Below are 20,372 nucleotides of genomic sequence, written 5' to 3' on the forward strand. Positions count from 1 at the left end.
CTCTGCCAAAACTATTTGGTTCAAGGCTACTAGAAATGTAATCAAGGGGCACCTGGGTGGCCCAGTCAGTTAAGCATCTGACTCTTGATTTTGGCTTGGGTCATAATCTCAGGGCCATGGGATCCAGCCCCAAGTTGGGCTCTGTGCTCAGCATGGAGTCTGCTTGTACTTCTCTCTCCCTCTGCCCCTCTCTGCCTGCTGGCACACACACACACACACACACACACACACACAGTCAATCTCTAAAAAGAAAAAAGAAAAATGGAAAAGAGATGTAATTAAGTAGTAGCACCAATTACAGCTGCTGTACAAGATATGGTATCCTCTTTAGAGAAGAGTAGTGTGGCCTACGGTATATGCTATGCAACTGTTAATATGGAAAATGTGCTTTTAAAATATCCAGTAGGAAATAAGATAAGACGTAGTTCATGGTCACATGAACTTGACAGCAGTACACATTTAGTCTTGCCCCAGGACTGTGTGAATTCTGTTACAACATATCCTGAAGGAACCTGTCTGCCTGGTCACTACAATGCAGTACATTAGTCCATTGTATCAATGACTGTATTCATCAGGGCTCTCCTGAGAAACAGAACCAATTGTTCTGGAAGCAGAACCATATATTTATGGGCATTGGGATTTATTATGCAGAATTGGCTTATATCATTATGGATGCAGAGCATCTCCATGATATGCAATCGGCAAGCAAGAGACCCAGTAAAGATGAGGTGTAATTCCAGCTCAAGTCTGAAGGCCCAAGAACCAGAGGAACAGATGGTGTAAATTCCAGTTCAAGAGAGTAGGAAATCCAAGAGAAAAAGTGAAGTAAACCCAAGCTCAACTAAGCAGGCAGGAAGAGAATGAATTTCCCTCTCTCCTCTTTTTGTTCTACCCAAGTCTGTAACAGTGTGGCTCGTGCCCACCTGCATGGGGAGGCCAATGTACTTTACTCAGTCCACTGATTAAAATGCTGAACTTATCCAGAAACATCCTCAATGACATGCCCAGAAATAATGTTTAAACAGGGCACCCCATGGTCCAGTTAAGTTGACACATAAAAGTAACCATCATGGTGACAGTTTGTTAATTAGATCTGAGGAGCAGGAAGTGTTGAGTGTTCTGAAAGCCTCATTGAGTCACACATTTTCCAGATGGTGAGAGATAAGCCCTACCCAGAATTCAGATACATGCCATTTAGGTAAGTTTTTAGGGGTTCAATGGTCAGAGGCGTATCAGGATATCCTCTCCAAAGCTCAAGCTATTATATCTTTCTTCTTCTTCTTCTTCTTCTTCTTCTTCTTCTTCTTCTTCTTCTTCTTCTTCTTCTTCTTCTTCTTCTTCTTCTTCTCCTTCTTCTCTTCTCCTCCTCCTCCTCCTGCTTCTTCTTCTTCTTCTTCTTCTTCTTCTTCTTCTTATCTTGCATCTTCTACTACAAACAAGCCCAATGCTTGGTAGTCCTCTCCAAGTCAGGAGAATAATCATGGTTGCCAATTTGATGAAAATTATCCAAGGTTTTGTAATAGGGTGGGGTAGGGAGAGGGAGGACAAGCTGGGAGGGAGGCAGTGGTTATACCATCTTAATAATAAAATGTGTTCTAATCAATATTTTCACTTAATACTATATAATGAGTGCTGTTACTTGTCGGGAAATAGGATTATATATCATTCCTACTGTAGCTTTTATTTTTCATTAAGCCTCAATTGCAGTTGGCTCATGTTGGTTATTCTTGGTGCTGTGAACGGGTGCTAACTTGTAATGAGAGACCGCAGAGCCTAGCGTTTGAGAGCTCAGACTGTGTTCTGGAAGCCAGCCGGGGAGGTGGAATCTGAGCCCCTCACCAGTGGCTTTGCGTCCCTGGGCATGTTACTTACCTCCTCTAGGTACTAATTCTATCTGTAAAATGGAGAAACTAGCACAGAGTTCACTAGATCATGAGCATTAATGAGTTAATATTTGCTGTGCTCCTCAGAAGTACCTGAAAATAGTAAGTAAATAGAACCCACAAACATCCTTGTATCAGTTAGGGCTCTTTGCCAGCCAGACTAGCTTTACCTAGGTTAAACAAAGACACTCTTTGCACAGATACCCAGGGACTCATGAAAGGGCAGGAAGGCTAGGCACAGAGCCTGCAAATGGCCCCAGAAGCAGGGCAAGCAACAGAGCAGCTCCAGGAACTGAGCACCAGAACCAACTCAGCCATCTTGTCAAGGAGCCACCCCAGAATGAATATTTTCCATTTATTTAAAAAAAAAAAAAAAAAAGACTCTTTGGTAACTTCTCTAGAAAGTCCAACTCCCCGAAGCATCTGGCTGGTCTGGCTTCTTGCTGGGCTAGGGGAGGGGGTGCCCAACATTGAGCAGCAGTTCTTCCGCTCCTGTGCACAAAGGGGAGATATCGTCTACCCAGAGGATACTTGGTGCTGTTAGGAAAGCAGGGGAAGAGGCTGGGTGACCAAGGAAATGAAGTCTGACCCATGGACTCTCCACAGTGGCCCTGGTGTCTAACAGAGGGTGGGGCAGCACCATGCCAGTCAGGGGGGCCCAGGTCCCAGAACCTAATGGAGCAGGTTGATCGAGGTCCCACTGCCCTGCGCTGCGTGGGTCCTCCTGCTTGAAGAGAAGGTGTCTACTCAACACCCCTCCCCTCAACCAGACAGCCAGAGCACTAAGCCTGTCACCCTGTCCGTCCGGTTTACCTGGACTCAGTTGTGGGCTGTTGGCTGATATGCTGGGGAGCTCCACCGTGACCTCACAGCGGGTTGCATGCCTGTGTCCCTGTGCCCCTGGGAGCTGCAGGAAGACCTGCTTGCTCCTGAGGTCCTGAGGCTCTCGAGAAGGACCCCTCAGCCTGAGCCTCCCAGGGCAGCTCCGCTGGGCTCACCCCCTGCTCCGCTGTGCTGAGAGGAGACAGGGGGGTTCTCCAGCACTCTCTATGTGAACCAGGTGAGGAGGCTTCACAGGGCCCGAGATTAGGGCCCAGGGACTGACCCACCTGGCTGGGTTTCCTATCAGGCCAAATGCTCACTCATACACACCCAGCTGGGGGCTCTTTCTTTCCTAGTGTGTGCATGGGGAATTCGTTCAGCAGGCAAGCAGAGGGAGGGCTGGGACCCCAATTCCATGGAAAGACAAGGCTACATAAGTAGGTCTTTTGAAACAAAAACAAGCTTCCTCCCTTAACAAAGAAAAAATAGTCTTAGGCTTCTGGGCAACAATATACATGTCTTATCTGCATAGGTTTGTGAGTATTAACTCCAACAGAAATTCTAGAATAATCCACGTTTGTCCCCCAGGCATATTATTTGCTCTGTCATTTTGTTTACTGAACAAGCCCACCCTGAGTAGGTGAGCATTTGTGTTCCCGTGGGCGCAGACGTACACAGTGTGCATGGTTCTGGCTGCATCTCATCTGACAAAGGGGTGTTTGCTGTTTGATGCACACTAGCATCTCTCTCCTTTGGGTGGGCAGGAGGCAAGGGGCGTCTCCAGAAGCAGGGCTGGTCTGCTGCTTAGGATTGAGGATGGGGAGCTCTGCTTTAGACCTGCAGGCATGAGCTCCTACCCAACCAGCCTCTTACAGAAAATAACTAGAAACTTTGAACAAAAGTCAAAGAACAATTGCCTGAGGCCTCTGAAAAGTAAACCAAAGCAGGCTGACTTTGGAGGGAAGACAAAACTCAAGAGGAAACAGCTGATGTAAGACGTTTACTGTTTATTACGACCTGGCCCTGAGAGGAGGGCATGCCAGTCTTGCATGGAGTGACCAAAACTTTGGTAGAAAGCCTACCTTCCCTCTGGTCAGCAAAGCCAGGGAAGCAGCCCAGGGCCACTAAGCTTTCTGGGTAGCGAGGGGGAAATGCTAGAAAGGAGAAAGTCACAGAGAGGAACCTCTAGTTCTGTGTCTAAACCCTCCCCCAAATTGCTGGCTGATGCCTGGCACTAAGTGAAAGCAGTCTGAACTGGTCTGAGCTGTGCCCGAGGAGGCAGGGTGTGAAGTCTGAGCCTGGCCGTGTGAGTGACCCGCTAAGACAAGTTAGGCATGTTCTGATTCCGCAAGAGGTGCCAACTAGCTGCCTATTTAGTAAACCTAGACCCAGCCTGGACTGTGCCGAACAATAATCAGATACTTTTCCAACCTTCAGCTGGCACTGCTGCTCAGATCCACGGGTCTGAGATTTTTCATCTGACCTGAAACCACTTATTCCTACATTCCATCAAATCTAGGACTCTTCTCTCCCAAAATGTATTAGATCTTCAGCCACATTCTACCAGAACTGTTGGGAGGTAGGGAGGACCATGCTCCATCCCACGCCCTCTGAGGGCCCGTCCACAGCTGCCTGTGTTTGGATGGGAAGGAAGATGCAGGCCCCCAGCCTTGAGGTCTCAGGAACACAGGTCCTAGCTATGAAATGGCCCCAGCTTCTGGCTTGTCTGGTGTCTGTGACCACTTCCCAGGGGCTCGGAGAACAGTGATGGAGCCTGTGGCAGATGCACTCTGCACACCCTTAGACATGCCTGCTCTTAGAAGTTTTTGCAAAATCTTGTGTCACTGCCTGTGGCCTCAAGTGTCATATAGGAGATGGCCAAGGCCTTGACTTTGCGTCTACTCAGGAAATACAAGATAGCCCCTGGGTTCCTACACTGTATCTTTGTCTGATGGCAAGTGGTAAACCCAGACCCGCCCTGCTCAAGCACCCTTGAAGGCGAAGACACAATTTCCAATACTGGGCTCTTGCAGGCACGGCTCATGGAAACCATCGTTGTCCTCACAACTTAGCCTGGGATCTAGGTTCTTAGATATACATGAGGCCCTCATTCACCCTGGCTCCACATTCAGGAGGCTGAAATCCCCCAACCCCCCGAATTATTCATGGAAGGGAGTGCCATAGACTATTGATAGAATGCCTGGAAAAGGCAGAGGGGTCTCCTTTCTCTACAGAGGGGAGGGTGTCACCTACTAGACTTAGCCCACTGGCCATTCTCAAAAGGCGGGAGAAGTTGCAGAAAGGCCATCCGACCTTCAGAGAATGTTCCCTGTATTCCTTTTATGCCCCAGGATAAGGGACCAGAGTCAAATGAGAGAGGCTAATTTTCAACATCAGTGTCATTGTCTTTGAGGCATGACAACTATGCTGGTTGTGGTCTTGCCCAGAAACCACTGTACCAGGAGACCCCAGAGGGCACTTGCTCCTGAAACAACGTGGCAGTTTTGCAACCTACCTGCTCCTGACAAACCTCGGTCAAAGGTGAGACATATGATGGCCAGCAGGGCCTGGTGGAGAGCTTCAAGGCCTATGTGTTCCCGGGGCCACTTTAGGACCTGGCCAGCCCCACGTGGTCCTTGTGTACTAGTGTGCTGGATCCTCTGGGGTTTCCTAAGCCCAGTACACATGCCCCAGGCAGGGGAAAAGCACAGGACGTGGTCCTGGGGGAGAACTCACTAGATTCTAGTGGGGTTTCCCCTGGGGGACCATGAACCTGATGGTTGGCAAGGCCAACGTCACCCTCTGTGAGGGACTTTCTCAGCTCTGGGCACAGGTGCCCTGGGAGTGCCCAAGGTCTCCCTGGGCCACGACGGCTTCTAGCCAGGGCTCCTGATGGTAAGGCGGGCTCCCTTCCCCTTCCCTCCCTTCCAGATGATGGTCAGCAGGTAGGCACTAGACTTTTCTGTCCAGGCCACCAGCTTGTTTGCGTGTGCGCGAACTGCCAAGGTTCAGCCTTATCTCAGAACCCGATGCTTTCGTGTAGAAAGAAATCAGGGCCCTGCTACTGCTCATTTCAGGGGTTAAATAGTTACAAGAAGGATTTTCGGTTTCATCGCCGGGACACCTGCACCCCGATGTTTATAGCAGCAATGGCCACGATAGCCAAACTGTGGAAGGAGCCTCGGTGTCCAACGAAAGATGAATGGATAAAGAAGATGTGGTTTATGTATACAATGGAATATTCCTCAGCCATTAGAAACGACAAATACCCACCATTTGCTTTGACGTGGATGGAACTGGAGGGTATTATGCTGAGTGAAGTAAGTCAGTCGGAGAAGGACAAATATTATATGTTCTCATTCATTTGGGGAATATAAATAATAGTGAAAGGGAATATAAGGGAAGGGAGAAGAAATGTGTGGGAAATAGCAGAAAGGGAGACAGAACGTAAAGACTGCTAACTCTGGGAAACGAACTAGGGGTGGTAGAAGGGGAGGAGGGCGGGGGGTGGGAGTGAATGGGTGACGGGCACTGGGGGTTATTCTGTATGTTAGTAAATTGAACACCAATAAAAATAAATAAATTAATTAATTAAAAAAAAAAAAAAGGATTTTCGGTTTCAGTTTCTCGAAGGCCACAGAAGCCAGCTCTAGGGAGGCTGTAATACCAAGCACGATCACAAGAGGGGAGTGCAGACCTTTAGAAAGTGGCCCCGACGCCTTTCTCTAGAGGCCTGGTGGTTCTCAGTGTCACTCCCCACAACCCCCACCCCTTAACCATTTCCTCCTCAGATGCTCTTCCAAGCTCTCTGAGGATTCACTCCCTTCCCTAGAGAAATCTTCCCACCTGCACCCCCAGCAATCCCCGTGGCTTGGTCCAGATTTTGCTGCTGCGGGGAGTCCAAGGTTTGGCCACCACCTGCCTAGTCCCTGAGGTTCTGCTTCGTGGGAGAAGAGGCTCCGCCCCCAGGTAGCCCCTCAACACTGAAATATTGCCACCAAATGACCACCGGATCCACAGGGGCTAACTATTATGACCATGCAATTGCAAGGGGGGGTTGGCTCCCAGCCTCTTTCCCCATCTGGGGCACAGGCAGACGAGAACTCGTGGAAAGAACATGTACCCATGTGCTGGGCCCAAGTCAGGGAGTTACTGGGCCCCTCTGAAGGGCATCCCTCTCCCTCACCTGAGTACCAAACCAGCAGACAGATAGGTATAAAAGTGAAACAGAAGTGGTTCAAAATACCAGGTCTTTTCCTGAAAAACAGACATTGGGCATCAAAGCTTAGTGTGTAGCAAAAAAAAAAAGAGGGGGGGATCCCTAAACCAAAACCAAACCCCTAAATTGGGCTTATCTACACAGCCTCAGGGTGCTCCAATCAATCACACACAACCCCAGCCTCCCACAGCTCCCCAAGCTCCTGTCCCTGTGCACCTGACCTTGGAAAAGCCTACAGAGCCCTGGCCTCTCCAGGTGTGATGAACCCAGGGAGACCGAGACAAGGGGCAGACCCAGCCCTTCCACTAAAGAGTCTCCCCAGAAAGGAGGGAAGGGCAGGTGGTCCAGGTGAGCCCCACTGATGGATGTCCCCTCCTGGGACACTGGAGCAGGGCCTGAGTATTCCCACTTAGGTGCCAGGCACCAGCTTTCCCTGTTTCTCTTTCTTTCTTTCTTCTTTCTTTTTTAAAAAGATTTATTTTAAATAATACCTTTAAATCTTTTCTTTTAAAAAGATATTTATTCATGAGAGACACACAGAGAGGCAGAGACATAGGCAGAGGGAGAAGCAGGCTCCCTGCAGCCCTGCAGGACCCTGAGCTAAAGGCAGATGCTCAACCCCTGAGCCACCCAAGCGTCCCTCCCCTTCCATTTCTACATCCACAGAGGTGCCAAGGCTCTTGATCCCCCTGCCCCAGTGGCCACTGTTGCTGCTCAGCTGCTGCTTCTTCTTGCCCTTGAGTTCCAGGGACAAACCTCTGGTCCCCACAGGGGTCTCCCAGATTGAAGACAGCCCCACTATGAAAGTCTGATCAGAAGCAGCTCCTGGGGACACTCACAGAGCCCGTCCCCTTGGTGGGTCCTTTGCCTGGTGGTCCCTCCTCAGCGTGGCCTCTCCCACCTCCAGGCCTCCAGGTCCAGCACTTGGGCTCCTTCCAGGACAGGGACAGTGGACCCTGGTGTTACTACTATTCCTTGAAGCTGCAAGAACTGCCCCAGGTGCTTCCTTGTTTCCTGCAAATCAGGCCAGTGGAATTTTCAGGAGTTCCATCTACTTCTCAGGCTGGTTCTTTCTCTTTGCTAAGCCGGTGGGCCTGGCATTTTCTGGATCACAGAAACTTCGCTTTCTTCAAGAGACCTCCAGATTCCTCAGGAACCACAGCAGCTTCTGCAGAGGTGGGGCTCGCCCAGCTTCCTCTGGCCCCATAGGAATGGCTCCAACCCTCCTTCAGGCCAGGAGCAGCCAAAGGTGGCACGGCCAACCCCACGAGGGCCACCCGCGGGTGCCCCCACCCCGCCAGCTGCCTATCTCAGCAACCCTATGCAGACCCACTGAAGAGCTGGCACGTTTATGACAACATCTGGCACGGTGGTGGCCTGGCTCAGGCTGCTGCCCAGGGACAGAGAAGGAGAGAGGCAGGGGACACTAGAAAAGGCTGGTGTCATCTGTGTCGGGCCTTGTCTGGGCCACATATCCCATGGAGGCCCAACAGTGGCTCAGCTTACTAGTCCTTCTAGTCATGAGAGGGAGGGAGAGAGGGGCAGAGAGACCCGCGCCCCATGGGTAAGGATGTCCTTATCAGCATCCTGGAATCCTCGCCAGGCTGATGTTGGCGCCTTTGTGGGGAAAGACAGGATATCTAAGGAAAGAGGGTGGAAACCTCCTTCCCCTGCAGTTTCAAGTGTAATTGAGTCAAGCTTTGTGGAATGAGCACTCGGAATCCCAGTGAGAAATCCATGGACAGACAGGACTCGGAGGCAGAGGTCACCCTCCCCACTGGGCTCACCTGCCCATTTGCTTCCCGGTCTTCTCAGTTCCAGCTTCCTCCATCCAAGGGAGGAAGCCTGCCCTGCTCAGCATTCCCAGGACTCCTTTTCGGGTGTCTCATCATCCCTGGGGTCAGGGTACCTTAAACTCATGTGCTGGAGATGTTAACCAACGTCACCCCCTTGGCTGTGGCCTTGCAGACTTCTCTCTTAACCTGCAGTGGAGTTCTAGGAACAGTAAGAACATTTCCCCAGGTATATGATGCTGAGCGTTTGGGCTCCCTGCAGCCCCGTGTTCCCATGCTGGGACCTTACCCAGTGCAGGCTCTCCCACAGGAAGGGAGAAGACAAGAATCTTCCGACTCTCCCTCCTTTCGCCCCCCAGCCATGTCAGCCAGGGGAAGGGACAAACACTAAGCTCCCCACTGCCCACCCCATTACACTCAGAAGCCCTTTTAGACAGAAAGGCAGGAGCACTTGAGGACACACAGATGTTTCTGTGTCCAACAAGTGGACCCCAGGGACTGGCCCCGGCCTCTCCAGGCCCTGAGGAGTCCCTCCTCGCCCTCTATGCCTGCTGGCACAAGTCTTGGGGCCTGAGAACCATGGAGGAGCTGCAGGAAGGAAACCCTATCTGCCCAGCAAAAGAGAGATACTTTCACTTCTCTTTTCCCAACCTGGGCGGAGCTCTGTGTGCCTGAGTCAATTCACAAACTTCCTGCTCTGGGCTTAGCAGCCACCGTGAACCAGGCCGCCCCAAAGCAGGGTCCGAAGGCCATACTTGAGGCCCAGGCGGGGGCCCAGGGGGGCCCAGAGTGGAAACATGGCCGATGGGGAAAGAGACCTCAGTTCCAGGTCAGTCTTGATCTCTTTCCCTCTCATCCCTCCCTCTTTCTGGCTGGGGGCTGCTTCACTGTCTTTCTAAAGAGTCCAAAGTTGAGACCCTAAAACAAAATCTGGACTTTAGACCCGGTCTACAAGAATGCTGGCTTGCGGTATAATAAAGTGCTGGAAGAGGTCATGAGGGAATCAGGGGCTGGGGTCAGCTCACGACCACGCCACACGCAGGACTTTCTGGTTTTGCAACGCTGCTCAGCTGGAGGCCCTCTCCTCTCTGAGGCTTGCCAGAGGGATTTGTTGTCTCCTCCTCATGACCTCTGAACTTTCTACTTTCCCTCAGGCCTCCTCTACCTTCGTGAGTCACTTCAGAAAAGGTCACATTGAGAAAATAGGCCGTGCAGAGTAAACACACTTGACTTCTGCTCAAACGCTGGGTGCTGTGGTCTCAACACCTGTCCTGTGAACGGGCCTCCATCATCGGCTCGGGCCCTGCTTCTATCTCTGGCTGGGGGTCTGGGTTTTTCCTCATCATCTTGACCAAAGGAAGTAAAGAAAAGAGAAAGGCTCCTGACCACCAAAGTATGTAGCGCAGGCTCAGGATTTTTATCTTTACTACGATTTTTTGTTGTTCTGGAAGGGGGTGGAAAGCCTATCTAGTTCTCTAGTGATGGGTCAGAGATAATATTACTATTTTGATCAATTTATTGTTTAATAGAAAAGAAATACATTATATATTCTTGCTCAGCAAATTGTATTTTTTTTTCTCAGCAAATTTTAAACAAAATGGAAATTATATAGAGGGAAAAACATCCTGTTTACCACCTACCCCGCCACCACTTCTAACCTGGGTCCTATTAAGTGTTTCCGGCATAAACTTTCAGATCTTTTTCTGTGCATTTATAGGTGTAGCTTATTTCCCTAAATAAGCACTTTGTGCCTTGGCTTTTTTTTTTTTTTTAATAAATGGGATTATATTGTATATGCTATTTTACATTTTTCATTTTATCTTATTTTAATAGTGAAAATTCTAGAGATCACCTTAATATATGTCTACTTCATTCTTTTTAAGAGCCACATGCTTTTCCATAGAATAGATACACCACAATTTTTAAGTCATCCTGCAGTGTCCATTGACGGACATTTAGGTCATCTTCAGTTGTTCACTTTGTCAAGAAACTATGATATGAATCATCGATTTCCTTATATTTGTGTACATTTACAAGTATTTGTCTCATGTCAGCAACCAAAAAAAGTAGAATCGGGGAGGCAAAGGTTACTAATATTTACTTGTTTATGCATCCTGCTCGATTGCTTTTCTAAGTAGCTGAATCAGTATGTTCAGATGGATAAGCCATCTCCCCACACCCAAACTTTCCAAAGATGGTAGTTAAAGAGTTGCATCTTGTTTTAGTGTGCATTTTCCGGATCCCATGGGATGTTGGACAATGTTTCTGGTTTCTTGGCCATTTGCTTCTTCAATCAATTCCTGGTTCATTTCCTGCCAGTGTTTTCAGTTGACACAATCGTCGCTTCTTTAATAAGAAGGGAGAACTTGCTAAATATTCTGAAAGTTAAAAATATACTCTCCTTGTCTTAGAACTATGTTCATGGTAACTTGATCTTATTAGAGCTTAAAGTTTAGAGTGTGGGCTTTTTATAGTATTGATGCACCCTCTGTTGTTCTAATTAATCGAAGCGATGCAGAAAAGCTACTGATGGATATTCCACGCATGGTCCTTCACCGCAGCTCTCAGGTTCTTAAGATGGCAGATTCAAGTCTACCTTCACTGCACTGAAGTCCCTTCTCTTGCATCACAAAAGAAACATTTTCTTTTTCTTTTTTTTTTTTTTAATTTTTATTTATTTATGATAGTCACAGAGAGAGAGAGAGAGAGAGAGAGGCAGAGACATAGGCAGAGGGAGAAGCAGGCTCCATGCACCGGGAGCCCGACGTGGGATTCGATCCCGGATCTCCAGGATCGCGCCCTGGGCCAAAGGCAGGCGCCAAACCGCTGCGCTACCCAGGGATCCCGAAACATTTTCTTTTTCAATCGTGGGGCAAAATTATGCTTCCTTCACAGCTGGTGTCTGTGCCCTGCATACTCATCTCTTTCCATTGTTGACTTTCTGCTCGGAATGGTTGTCTCAAACGTTTCTTCCACATCAATCATTTAATTGTTAGTACTTTTCTGCATTTCTTGTTATTTTTATGTTTTTAAAAAGTTGATTATGTTTATTTGGTGGGGGGTGAATAAGGGATCTTAATTTGTTTCTACGGCCTTGCAGATTTATTGTAAACCACTTTCTCTTTCTTTCTTTCTTTTTTTATTATTTATGATAGTCACACAGAGAGAGAGAGAGAGAGGCAGAGACACAGGCAGAGGGAGAAGCAGGCTCCATGCACCGGGAGCCCGACGTGGGATTCGATCCCAGGTCTCCAGGATCGCGCCCTGGGCCAAAGGTAGGCGCCAAACCGCTGCGCCACCCAAGGATCCCTCTTTCTTTCTTTCTTTCTTTCTTTCTTTCTTTCTTTCTTTCTTTCTTTCTTTCTTTCTTTCTTTTTCTCTTTCTTTCCTTCCTTCCTTCCTTCCTTCCTTCCTTCCTTCCTTCCTTTCTTCTTTCTTTCTTTCTTTCTTTCTTTCTTTCTTTCTTTCTTTCTTTCTTTCTTTCTTTTCTTTTCCTTCTTTCCCATCCCATCTTTAGGCTCTTGCTGTATTTATTGAGCTTTTTGTGTGATTGTGAGTGCTGTGGGGATGTTTCCTTCACCCTCTGGGTTACTCTTCCAGCTTAATTCTGTCTGCAGTTTGGATTCTGTGTTGCTTTACTGGCTTTTTTACCTGCCCGTGTGGTTTTACAGCCCGTTTCACTCCTGATGGACTCCCAACCTCCACCTTACACAAGCTTAATCTGGGTGAATGTTTTCTTTCCCCCAAATACCCAGTCTTATTGAGACTGAATTGCTTCCCATCTGATCTACAGTTTGAAGGCTCTAATTTTTTTCTTATCTATTTTTTCTGAGGAAGCTTTAATTCATTAAACAATCCTTTCCCCCTTGACGCCCTAGCCCAGCGGTCCTACACGCAGGGCCTGTTTCACGCGCTCTCTCCTCCGCCACTGGCCTGTGCGAGCCTCTCTTAATGCCCCAAACACCACGATGTCACAGTGACCATGGCTTCAGATGAGCTCTTGATATCTGTTGAAGTAAATCTTGTCTTCTTTCCTCCCCAAGTGGCTTGGCCCTTTGCATCTCCAAATCAGCTTGTCAACATCTTGCCAGGAGTGTTTTAGGATTGCATTGAATGTATAGATCAATTTGAAGAGAATTGATATCTTCATAACACTGTGTCTTCTATCTCATTACTATGGAATATTATTAATTAAAAAATATTTTCTAGTAAAATTTATATTTCCCTCCCTAGAGGTCTTATACTTCTGCTAGATTTACTCATAGGTACTTGGATTTCTTTATGCTATCAAATCTACATAATTTAAATTTGATTTTCTAGCTCCTCGTTACTAAGATAAAGAATAAATGGAAACTTTGCCAAACTCTTTTGAATTCTAATGACTTCTACGGAGATATATATGTACAAATGTGGATTTACATAATGTATACACAATGACAATTTTGTTTCTTCTGATCTAATCCTTCTACTTATTATTCCTTTTTCTTGGCTTACTACATGGGCTAGGTACTTTGTATATGGCAAACACAACTACTGATAATAATGATTCCGTCTTGATCCTAATCCCAAAAGGAAAGTTTTTATCAGTGCATAATTATGGATGATATTTGCTGTAGGCTTCTTTTATAAAAAGACTTTCTAAAAGACTTAACAGATTAAAGAAATTTTATTTTGGCACCTGAAACTTTCAACATAGGAAGTGTTTGTGACCCTGTTTTCGGTTGTTTTTGCTGGCTCTCACTCACAGATTTTTCTAATAAGCTTTTAAATTTTGAAGAGAATTGATATTAGATTAGATACTAGATAGAATTTATTTTTGTTTTATTTTTTGTTTAGTATTGGAGTAATTTTATATTTACAGAAAAATTGCAAAGACAGTACAGAAGTTTCTGTGCTCTACACACCCAGATTCATTTCCTGTGACATTATCCTCTTACATGATTGTGGTGTATTTTTCAAAACTGAAAAACCAATACTGGTAACATCACCAATATTGGTGAAAGAAATTCTAGACTTTTTTTCATCAGTTTTCTCACTAATACACATTTTCCATTAGTATACATCAGTACACGGTTCCACAGTCCCATCCAGGACTCTACATTGCATCTAGCCATCCTGTCACTTATTCACTTCTGATTGTGTAACAGATTCTCAGTCTCTTCTCGTCTTTCATGACTTTGACAGTTGGAAGAGTACTGGTCAGGCATTTTGTGGACTGATTTTTAATTCGGGTTCATCTTGATGGTTTTCTCATGATTAGAATGCACTTATGGATCTTGTGAGAGCATACCACAGAGGTGAAGTGCCCTCCTCATCATATTACATCAGGGGTTATATGACAACCTGACCATCAGCAGGGAAGTTGACCTTGATTATTTAATTAAGGTGGTGTTTGCCAGGCCCCTTCACTATAAAGTTAGCATTTTTCCTTTTCCACAAAGAAAAGGGAAGGGTTTTTTTTCTGTTCACAAAGATTATTTTGCTTGACATCTTTGTGTACTAGCATTGTATTGGGGAAATTATTTGTAGGTAAAATTGAGGACTTCAGTGGAAACAGTTTGAGTTTGCCACATCCAGGTGCCTCTGGGCACTCTTTAACACAGGTCAGGGTCTGAGAGCACCTGGGGGAAGCCAGGTGGTTCCAGGCCAGAGCTGCCCCCTCCACTCCATTCTCACTAGGAAGGTGTCGTGGTAGTGGCTGGGACTCCCGCTGGAACCTCCACTTTGTGTGGACTCTAGACTTCATTTCTGTTCCCCTCACCCATTAAAGTTGTCAAACAAGAGGTTCTGATTCCCAAGGATCAGTAAATGCCTCAAGTCAAAAATGGCTCTGTGCTTGCTTGCCTCTCTGGTTTCTTCTTTCACTTGACTTTTGCCTGGTAAAGCCTTCCCATAGTTTCATCCCTTTAATAACATTTTTAAGTGCTTTTTTCAACTTTTACAGTTTTCCAAGAAAAGGCTATATTGCTTGTGGAAGTTGGGGGGGATTGAAGTTTTTTTCAATCCTGCCCCACCATATCAGGAATTGACTAGTTGATGAACTCTCATTTTTCAAAGTTTATTGCTTGAGGTTTGATTGTGGTTCATGAGGTTTCTCTCTGAATGCTTTTAAGATTTTTCTCATAGCATTTGTGCTATAATAAGACTAGATTTATTTGTTTCTTAAATATTTAAAATTTTTTTGTTTTGTTTTGCATTTATCCTTTTGGAGTTTCCAGAGCTTCTTGAATTTGTGAGCTGATGTCTTTTGTTGTATTTTTTTGTTTATGGGCTTTTGTTTTTTGTTTTAATTGAAGTATAGTTGGCATATATCTTAGTTTCAGGTGTACAACATAGTGATTTGACATGTATATACATTATGAAATCATCACCATATTAAGTTGGTTACCATCTGTCACCATATAGGATTATTACAATATTATTGACTATATTCTCTGTGCTGTACTTTACATCCCCTTGGCTTATTTATTTTATAATGGGAAGTTTGTACCTCTTAATCCCCTTCACCTATTTTGCCCTTCCCCCACCTATCTCATATTTGGCAATCATCAGTTTGTTTCCTGTATTTATGAGTCTGTTTCTGTTTTATTTCGTTTATTAATTTGTTTACTTTTTAGATTCCACATGTAAGTGAAATCATATGGTATTTGTCTTTCTCTGACTTATTTTACTTAACATAATATCCTCTAGGTCCATCCATATTATTGTAAATAACTAGATTTCCTTCTTTTTAAGATTTTTAGGGCTGAGTAATATTCCATTATATAATATACAGACCAAATCTTCCTTATTCATTCTTCTATTGATGGAAACTTACATTGTTTTCCTATCTTGGCTATTGTAAACAATGCTGCAATGAACACAGGGTGCACATATCTTTTTGAATTAGTGTTTTTATTTTCTTCAGATAAATATCCAGAAGTAAAACTGCTGGGTTATACTGTATTTCTATTTTTAATCTTTTGAGGAACCTCCGTACTAGTTTCTATAGTGGCTGGACTAATTTACTTCCCTTCAACAGTGCATAAGTGTTCCTTTTTTTCTATATCCTCGTCAACACTTATTATTTCTTGTCTTTTTGATTCTAGTCATTCTGACAGGTGTGAGGTGATGTCTCGTGGTTTGGATTTGCACTTCCCTGATGATTAGTGATTTTGAGCATTTTCTCCTATGTCTGCTGGCCATCTGTATGTATTCTTTGGGAAAATACCTATTCATATCCTCTGTCCATTTTTAAATCAGGTTGCTTGCTTGCTTTTTTTTTTTTTTTTTTTTTTAGTAGTATTCCTATACTATGTTGAACATGTTGAGTTATAGGAGTTCTTTATGTTTTAGATACTAACCCCTTATGGAATATATCATTTGCAATTATCTTCTCCCTTTCAACAGGTTGCCTTTTTGTGTTGTTGTTTTTTTTAGGATTTTATTTATTTATTCATGAGAGACACAGAGAGCGAGCGAGAGAGAGAGAGAGAGAGGTAGAGACACAGGCAGAGGGAGAAGCAGGCTCCATGCAGGGAGCCCGACGTGGGACTCAATCCTGGGTCTCCAGAATCATGCCCTGGACTGAAGACGGTGCAAACATTATATGGTCTCATTCATTTGGGGAATATAAAAAACAGTGAAAGGGAATAAAGGGGAAAGGAGAGAAAATGAGTGGGAAATATCAGAGAGGGAGACAGAACAGGAGAGACTCCTAACTCTGGGAAACGAACAAGGGGTGGTGGAAAGGGAGGTGGGTGGGGGGTGGGGGTAACTGGGTGACAGGCACTGAGGGGGGCACTTGATGGGATGAGCATTGGGTGTTATGCTATATGTTGGCAAATTGAACTCCAATAAAAAAATACATAAATAAAAAAAATAATAAACCACTGAGCCACTGGGGCTGCCCGCCTTTTTGTTTTGTAGATGGTTTCTTTCACTGTACCAAAACCTTTTAGTTTGAGGTATTCCCAATTGTTTAGTTTTGCTTTTGTTGCCCATGCCTAAAGGGATAGTTCCAAAAAAAATATATCATTAAGACCATTTGGGGCACCTGGTTGGTTCAGTTGATAGAGCATGTGACTCTTGATCTCAGGGTCATGAGTTCAAGCCCCATGTTGGGCATGGAGCCTATTTAAAAAAAATATTGTTAAGACTAATGTCCAACAGTTTACTACCTATTTTTTTCAGGAGTCTTTTTTAGATCTTTAACCCATTTTGAGTTTATTTTTGTGTATGGTGTAAGATAGTATCCAGTTTCATTCTTTTGCATGTAGCTGTCCAGTTTTCCTAGCACCATTTATTAAGAGACTGTGTTTTCCCCTTTGTATCTTCTTGCCTCCTTTTGTCATAGGTTACTTGACTATGTAAGTGTGGGTTTATTTTCGGGCTGTCTATTCTGTTCCATTGATCTTTGTGTTTATTTTTGTGACAGTACCATACTGTTTTCATTATCGTAGTTTTGTAGTATATTATGAAATCTGGGATCGTGATGCCTCCAGCTTTGTTTTTCTTTCTCAAGATTGCTCTGGCTACTTGGGGTCTTTTGTGGTTCCATACAAATTTTTGGATTGTTTTAATTCTGTGAAGAATGTTGTTGGTATTTTGATAGGAATTATGTTGGATCTGTATACTGCTTTGGGTGGTATGGAAATTTTAACATTAATTTTTTCAATCCATGACTGTAGTATATCTGTTCATTTATTTGTGTCATCTTTAATTTCTTTCATCGATACCTTATAGTTTTCAGAGTAGAAGTCTTTCAACTCCTTAGCTAAATTTATTCTTAGGCATTTCATTACTTTTTGTGCAGTTGTAAAAGGGGCCATTTTCTTAATTTCTCTTTCTGTTAGCTTCTTATTAGTGTATAGATAATGCAACAGATTTCTGTATATTAATTTTCCATCCTGCAATTTCCCTGAATTTGTTTATTAGATCTAATAGTTTTTTTAATGGCGTCTTCATGGTTTTCTATATATAGTAGTATCATGTCATCTGCAAACAATGATAGTTTTACTTCTTTACCAATTCAGATGCTTTTTATTTATTTTTCTTGTCTGATCACTATAGTTAGGATTTCCAATACTATGTTGAACATAAGTGGCAAGATAGGGTGCATCCTTACCTTGTTCGTGATCTTAGAGAAAAGCTGAGAGCTTTTCACTGGTGAGCATGATGTTAGCTGTGGGTTTGTCATTTATGCCCTTTATTATGTTCATATATGATCCCTCTAAACCCATTTGGTGAGAGTTTTTATCATAAATGGATGTTGAGTTTTGTCTAATACTTTTTCTGCATCTGTTGAGATAATCATATGACTTGTATCCCTTATTTTATTGTGTGTATCATGTTGATTGATTTGCTGAAATTGAAATTGAACCACCCTTGTATCTCTGTAATAAATCCCATGTGGTATATGATCCTTTTAATGGTTTGTTGAATTTGGTTTGCTAATTATTGAGGATTTTCATTTATCTCATATTTATAACAGAAATATAGTACTCATAATGATTTGGGATGATTTGAAATTTTTTTTAAATGTATTGGAATTATTTATTTAATATGGACATTTTCTATTCTTTGAAGGACTGCTGAAAATTGTTTATAAAACTGTTTGCAATTGATATTTTGGGGGTGTGGGAAGAGGGCAGGACTAGAGTAAATCTCGAAGTACATTATACATTTCTATTACTTTTAGTTTTATTTAGTTCTCACGTTGACTCTCAGTTTTGATGATTCATATTTTCCTAAAAAGTAATGATTTTTCCTAGATTGTCATATTTATTGGTAGAAAATTATACAAGGATTTTTTTGGTAAAGTTTTAATCTTTTCTTTAACTGCAGACACATCCTTTTCCTTATTCCTAGCATCATTCATTTATGCCTTTTCTTTTGTTCTCTTGATCAAATTTTGCCTTTTGTTCTCTTCAGAGAATCACCTATCGGTTGTATTGATCCATTATTTTTATTTTTTGTTTGAGATTTAATTAAATCCTACTTTTCTTTATTATATTTTTGTTTTTTTTTTTCTTTCCTCACTTTTGTCTTCAATTTCCTTGAGGGGATTGCCTTGACTTCTTTTCTTAATACTTTGGTTTAAAACTTAATTTACTTTTCAATGTTCCTTGTTTTCTAATAAATGCATTTTACATCATGAATGTTTATCTCTGTGTCACTTTGTGTATATCTGTGGTTTTGTATGTTTTCATTAGAGTTTATTTGTTACTCATCTATAATTTGTATTTTACTTTTTAAACTAAAGATTGTTTGGAAGGAGTTTTGAAAATTTCTCAGTGAAAAATATTGAAGGAAGTCTTTCTTTGTCCTGGTTGTTCTGATCTTATCATATGTTGTTAGAAAATGTGTTCCTTCAGATTTTTTTTCATTTCATAGTCTATTTTATTTTTCTTGTGGCCTAATACATGTGATTTTGAAATTTCTCCATCTTTAAAGGGTAATATAATTAATGATTAATAATGCTACTCAGTGCTAGCCAGGAGGAAGGATAGGAGTTCAGGGGGTAGGTAGGAAGTTTGTGGAATGGTGTTCTGAACACTAGCTCTGCCACTACATAGCTGTAAAATACAACCCTTCAGTATTTAAAGATATTTTCTTACAGATCATGATTTCTACTATACAGTTTGGTGAAATACACATTTTATCAGTGTGAAGTAACCTTCTGGATTCTTTGTAATGCTTTGAATGCTAATTTCTATTTGGTTGTGATTTTAGTTTTGCTACAAAGCACTCTTTACCTTGCATTTGTTTATTGTGTCTTTTCCAATCCCTTTAATTTTAGTCTTCTTGAGCTGTTTTATTTTTTCTGTGTCCCTTACAAATAGAATATAGTGTGCACAAAAATTAACTCAAGTGGATTAAAGTCTTGAATGTAAGACCTGAAACCATATAATCCCTAGAAGAAAACACAAGTGATAAGCTCCTTGATACTGGTCTTGACGTTGAATTTTTGTGTTTGATTCAAAAGCAAAGGCAACAAAAGTAAAAATATACAAGTGAAATACATCAAATGAAAAAGCTATTGGAGGGAACCCAACTGGTGCAGTCACTATGGAAAAGAGTACGGAGGTTCCTCAAAAAATTAAAAAGTGAGCTACCATATATGCAATTCAGCAATTCTGCCTCTGGGTATTTATCCGAAGAATATAAAAATACTAATTTGAAAAGATATATTCACTCCTATGTTTATTGCAGAATTATTTACAAAAGCCAAGATATAGGAAAAATATAAGAGCTTATTGATAGATTAATGGATAAAGAAGATGTGATATATATATAAAATATGATATGTGTGATGTATATGACATATAATGTAATACTACTCAGCTATGAAAAAGAAGGAAGTATTGCCATTTGTGACAATGTGGATGGATCTTGAAGGTATCATGTGAAATAAAATAAATCAGATAGAAAAAGACAAATACCATAGGATTTCACTTATATGTGGAATCTAAAAAACAAAACCAAGAAACAACCAAAAAAGCCTTTTCGTAAATACAGAGAGCAGAGTTGTGGTTATTTAGGGGGTTCAGGGTGGACAAAATGGGTGAGGGGGACAATTGCATGGTAATGAATAGTAACTAAACTTATTGTGGTGAGTTTTTAGTATATACAAATATCGAATTATTACGTTGTATACCTGAAACGGAAATAGCA

General features: G+C 43.1%; 1 protein-coding gene across 10 annotated transcripts in view; it reads left to right on the forward strand.

Annotated features, from left to right (window-relative positions):
- The first annotated feature begins 9,388 nt into the window (after positions 1–9,388).
- The window catches only part of SP100 (SP100 nuclear antigen), a 97,772-nt gene continuing 86,788 nt past the window's right edge, over positions 9,389–20,372 (forward strand). For 9 of the 10 annotated variants that reach the window (XM_072796625.1, XM_072796626.1, XM_072796630.1 and 6 more), the window contains exons 1-2: positions 9,389–9,546; positions 11,873–11,992. In XM_072796625.1, coding sequence (XP_072652726.1) covers positions 9,515–9,546; positions 11,873–11,992 — 152 coding nt within the window. In that variant the 5' untranslated portion in view covers positions 9,389–9,514. The remainder of the gene's footprint in view (positions 9,547–11,872; positions 11,993–20,372) is intronic. The other variant, XM_072796629.1, reaches the window with a different exon arrangement.

This window comes from Canis lupus, chromosome 24 (assembly GCF_048164855.1).
Source record: "Canis lupus baileyi chromosome 24, mCanLup2.hap1, whole genome shotgun sequence".
NCBI lineage: Eukaryota > Metazoa > Chordata > Mammalia > Carnivora > Canidae > Canis > Canis lupus.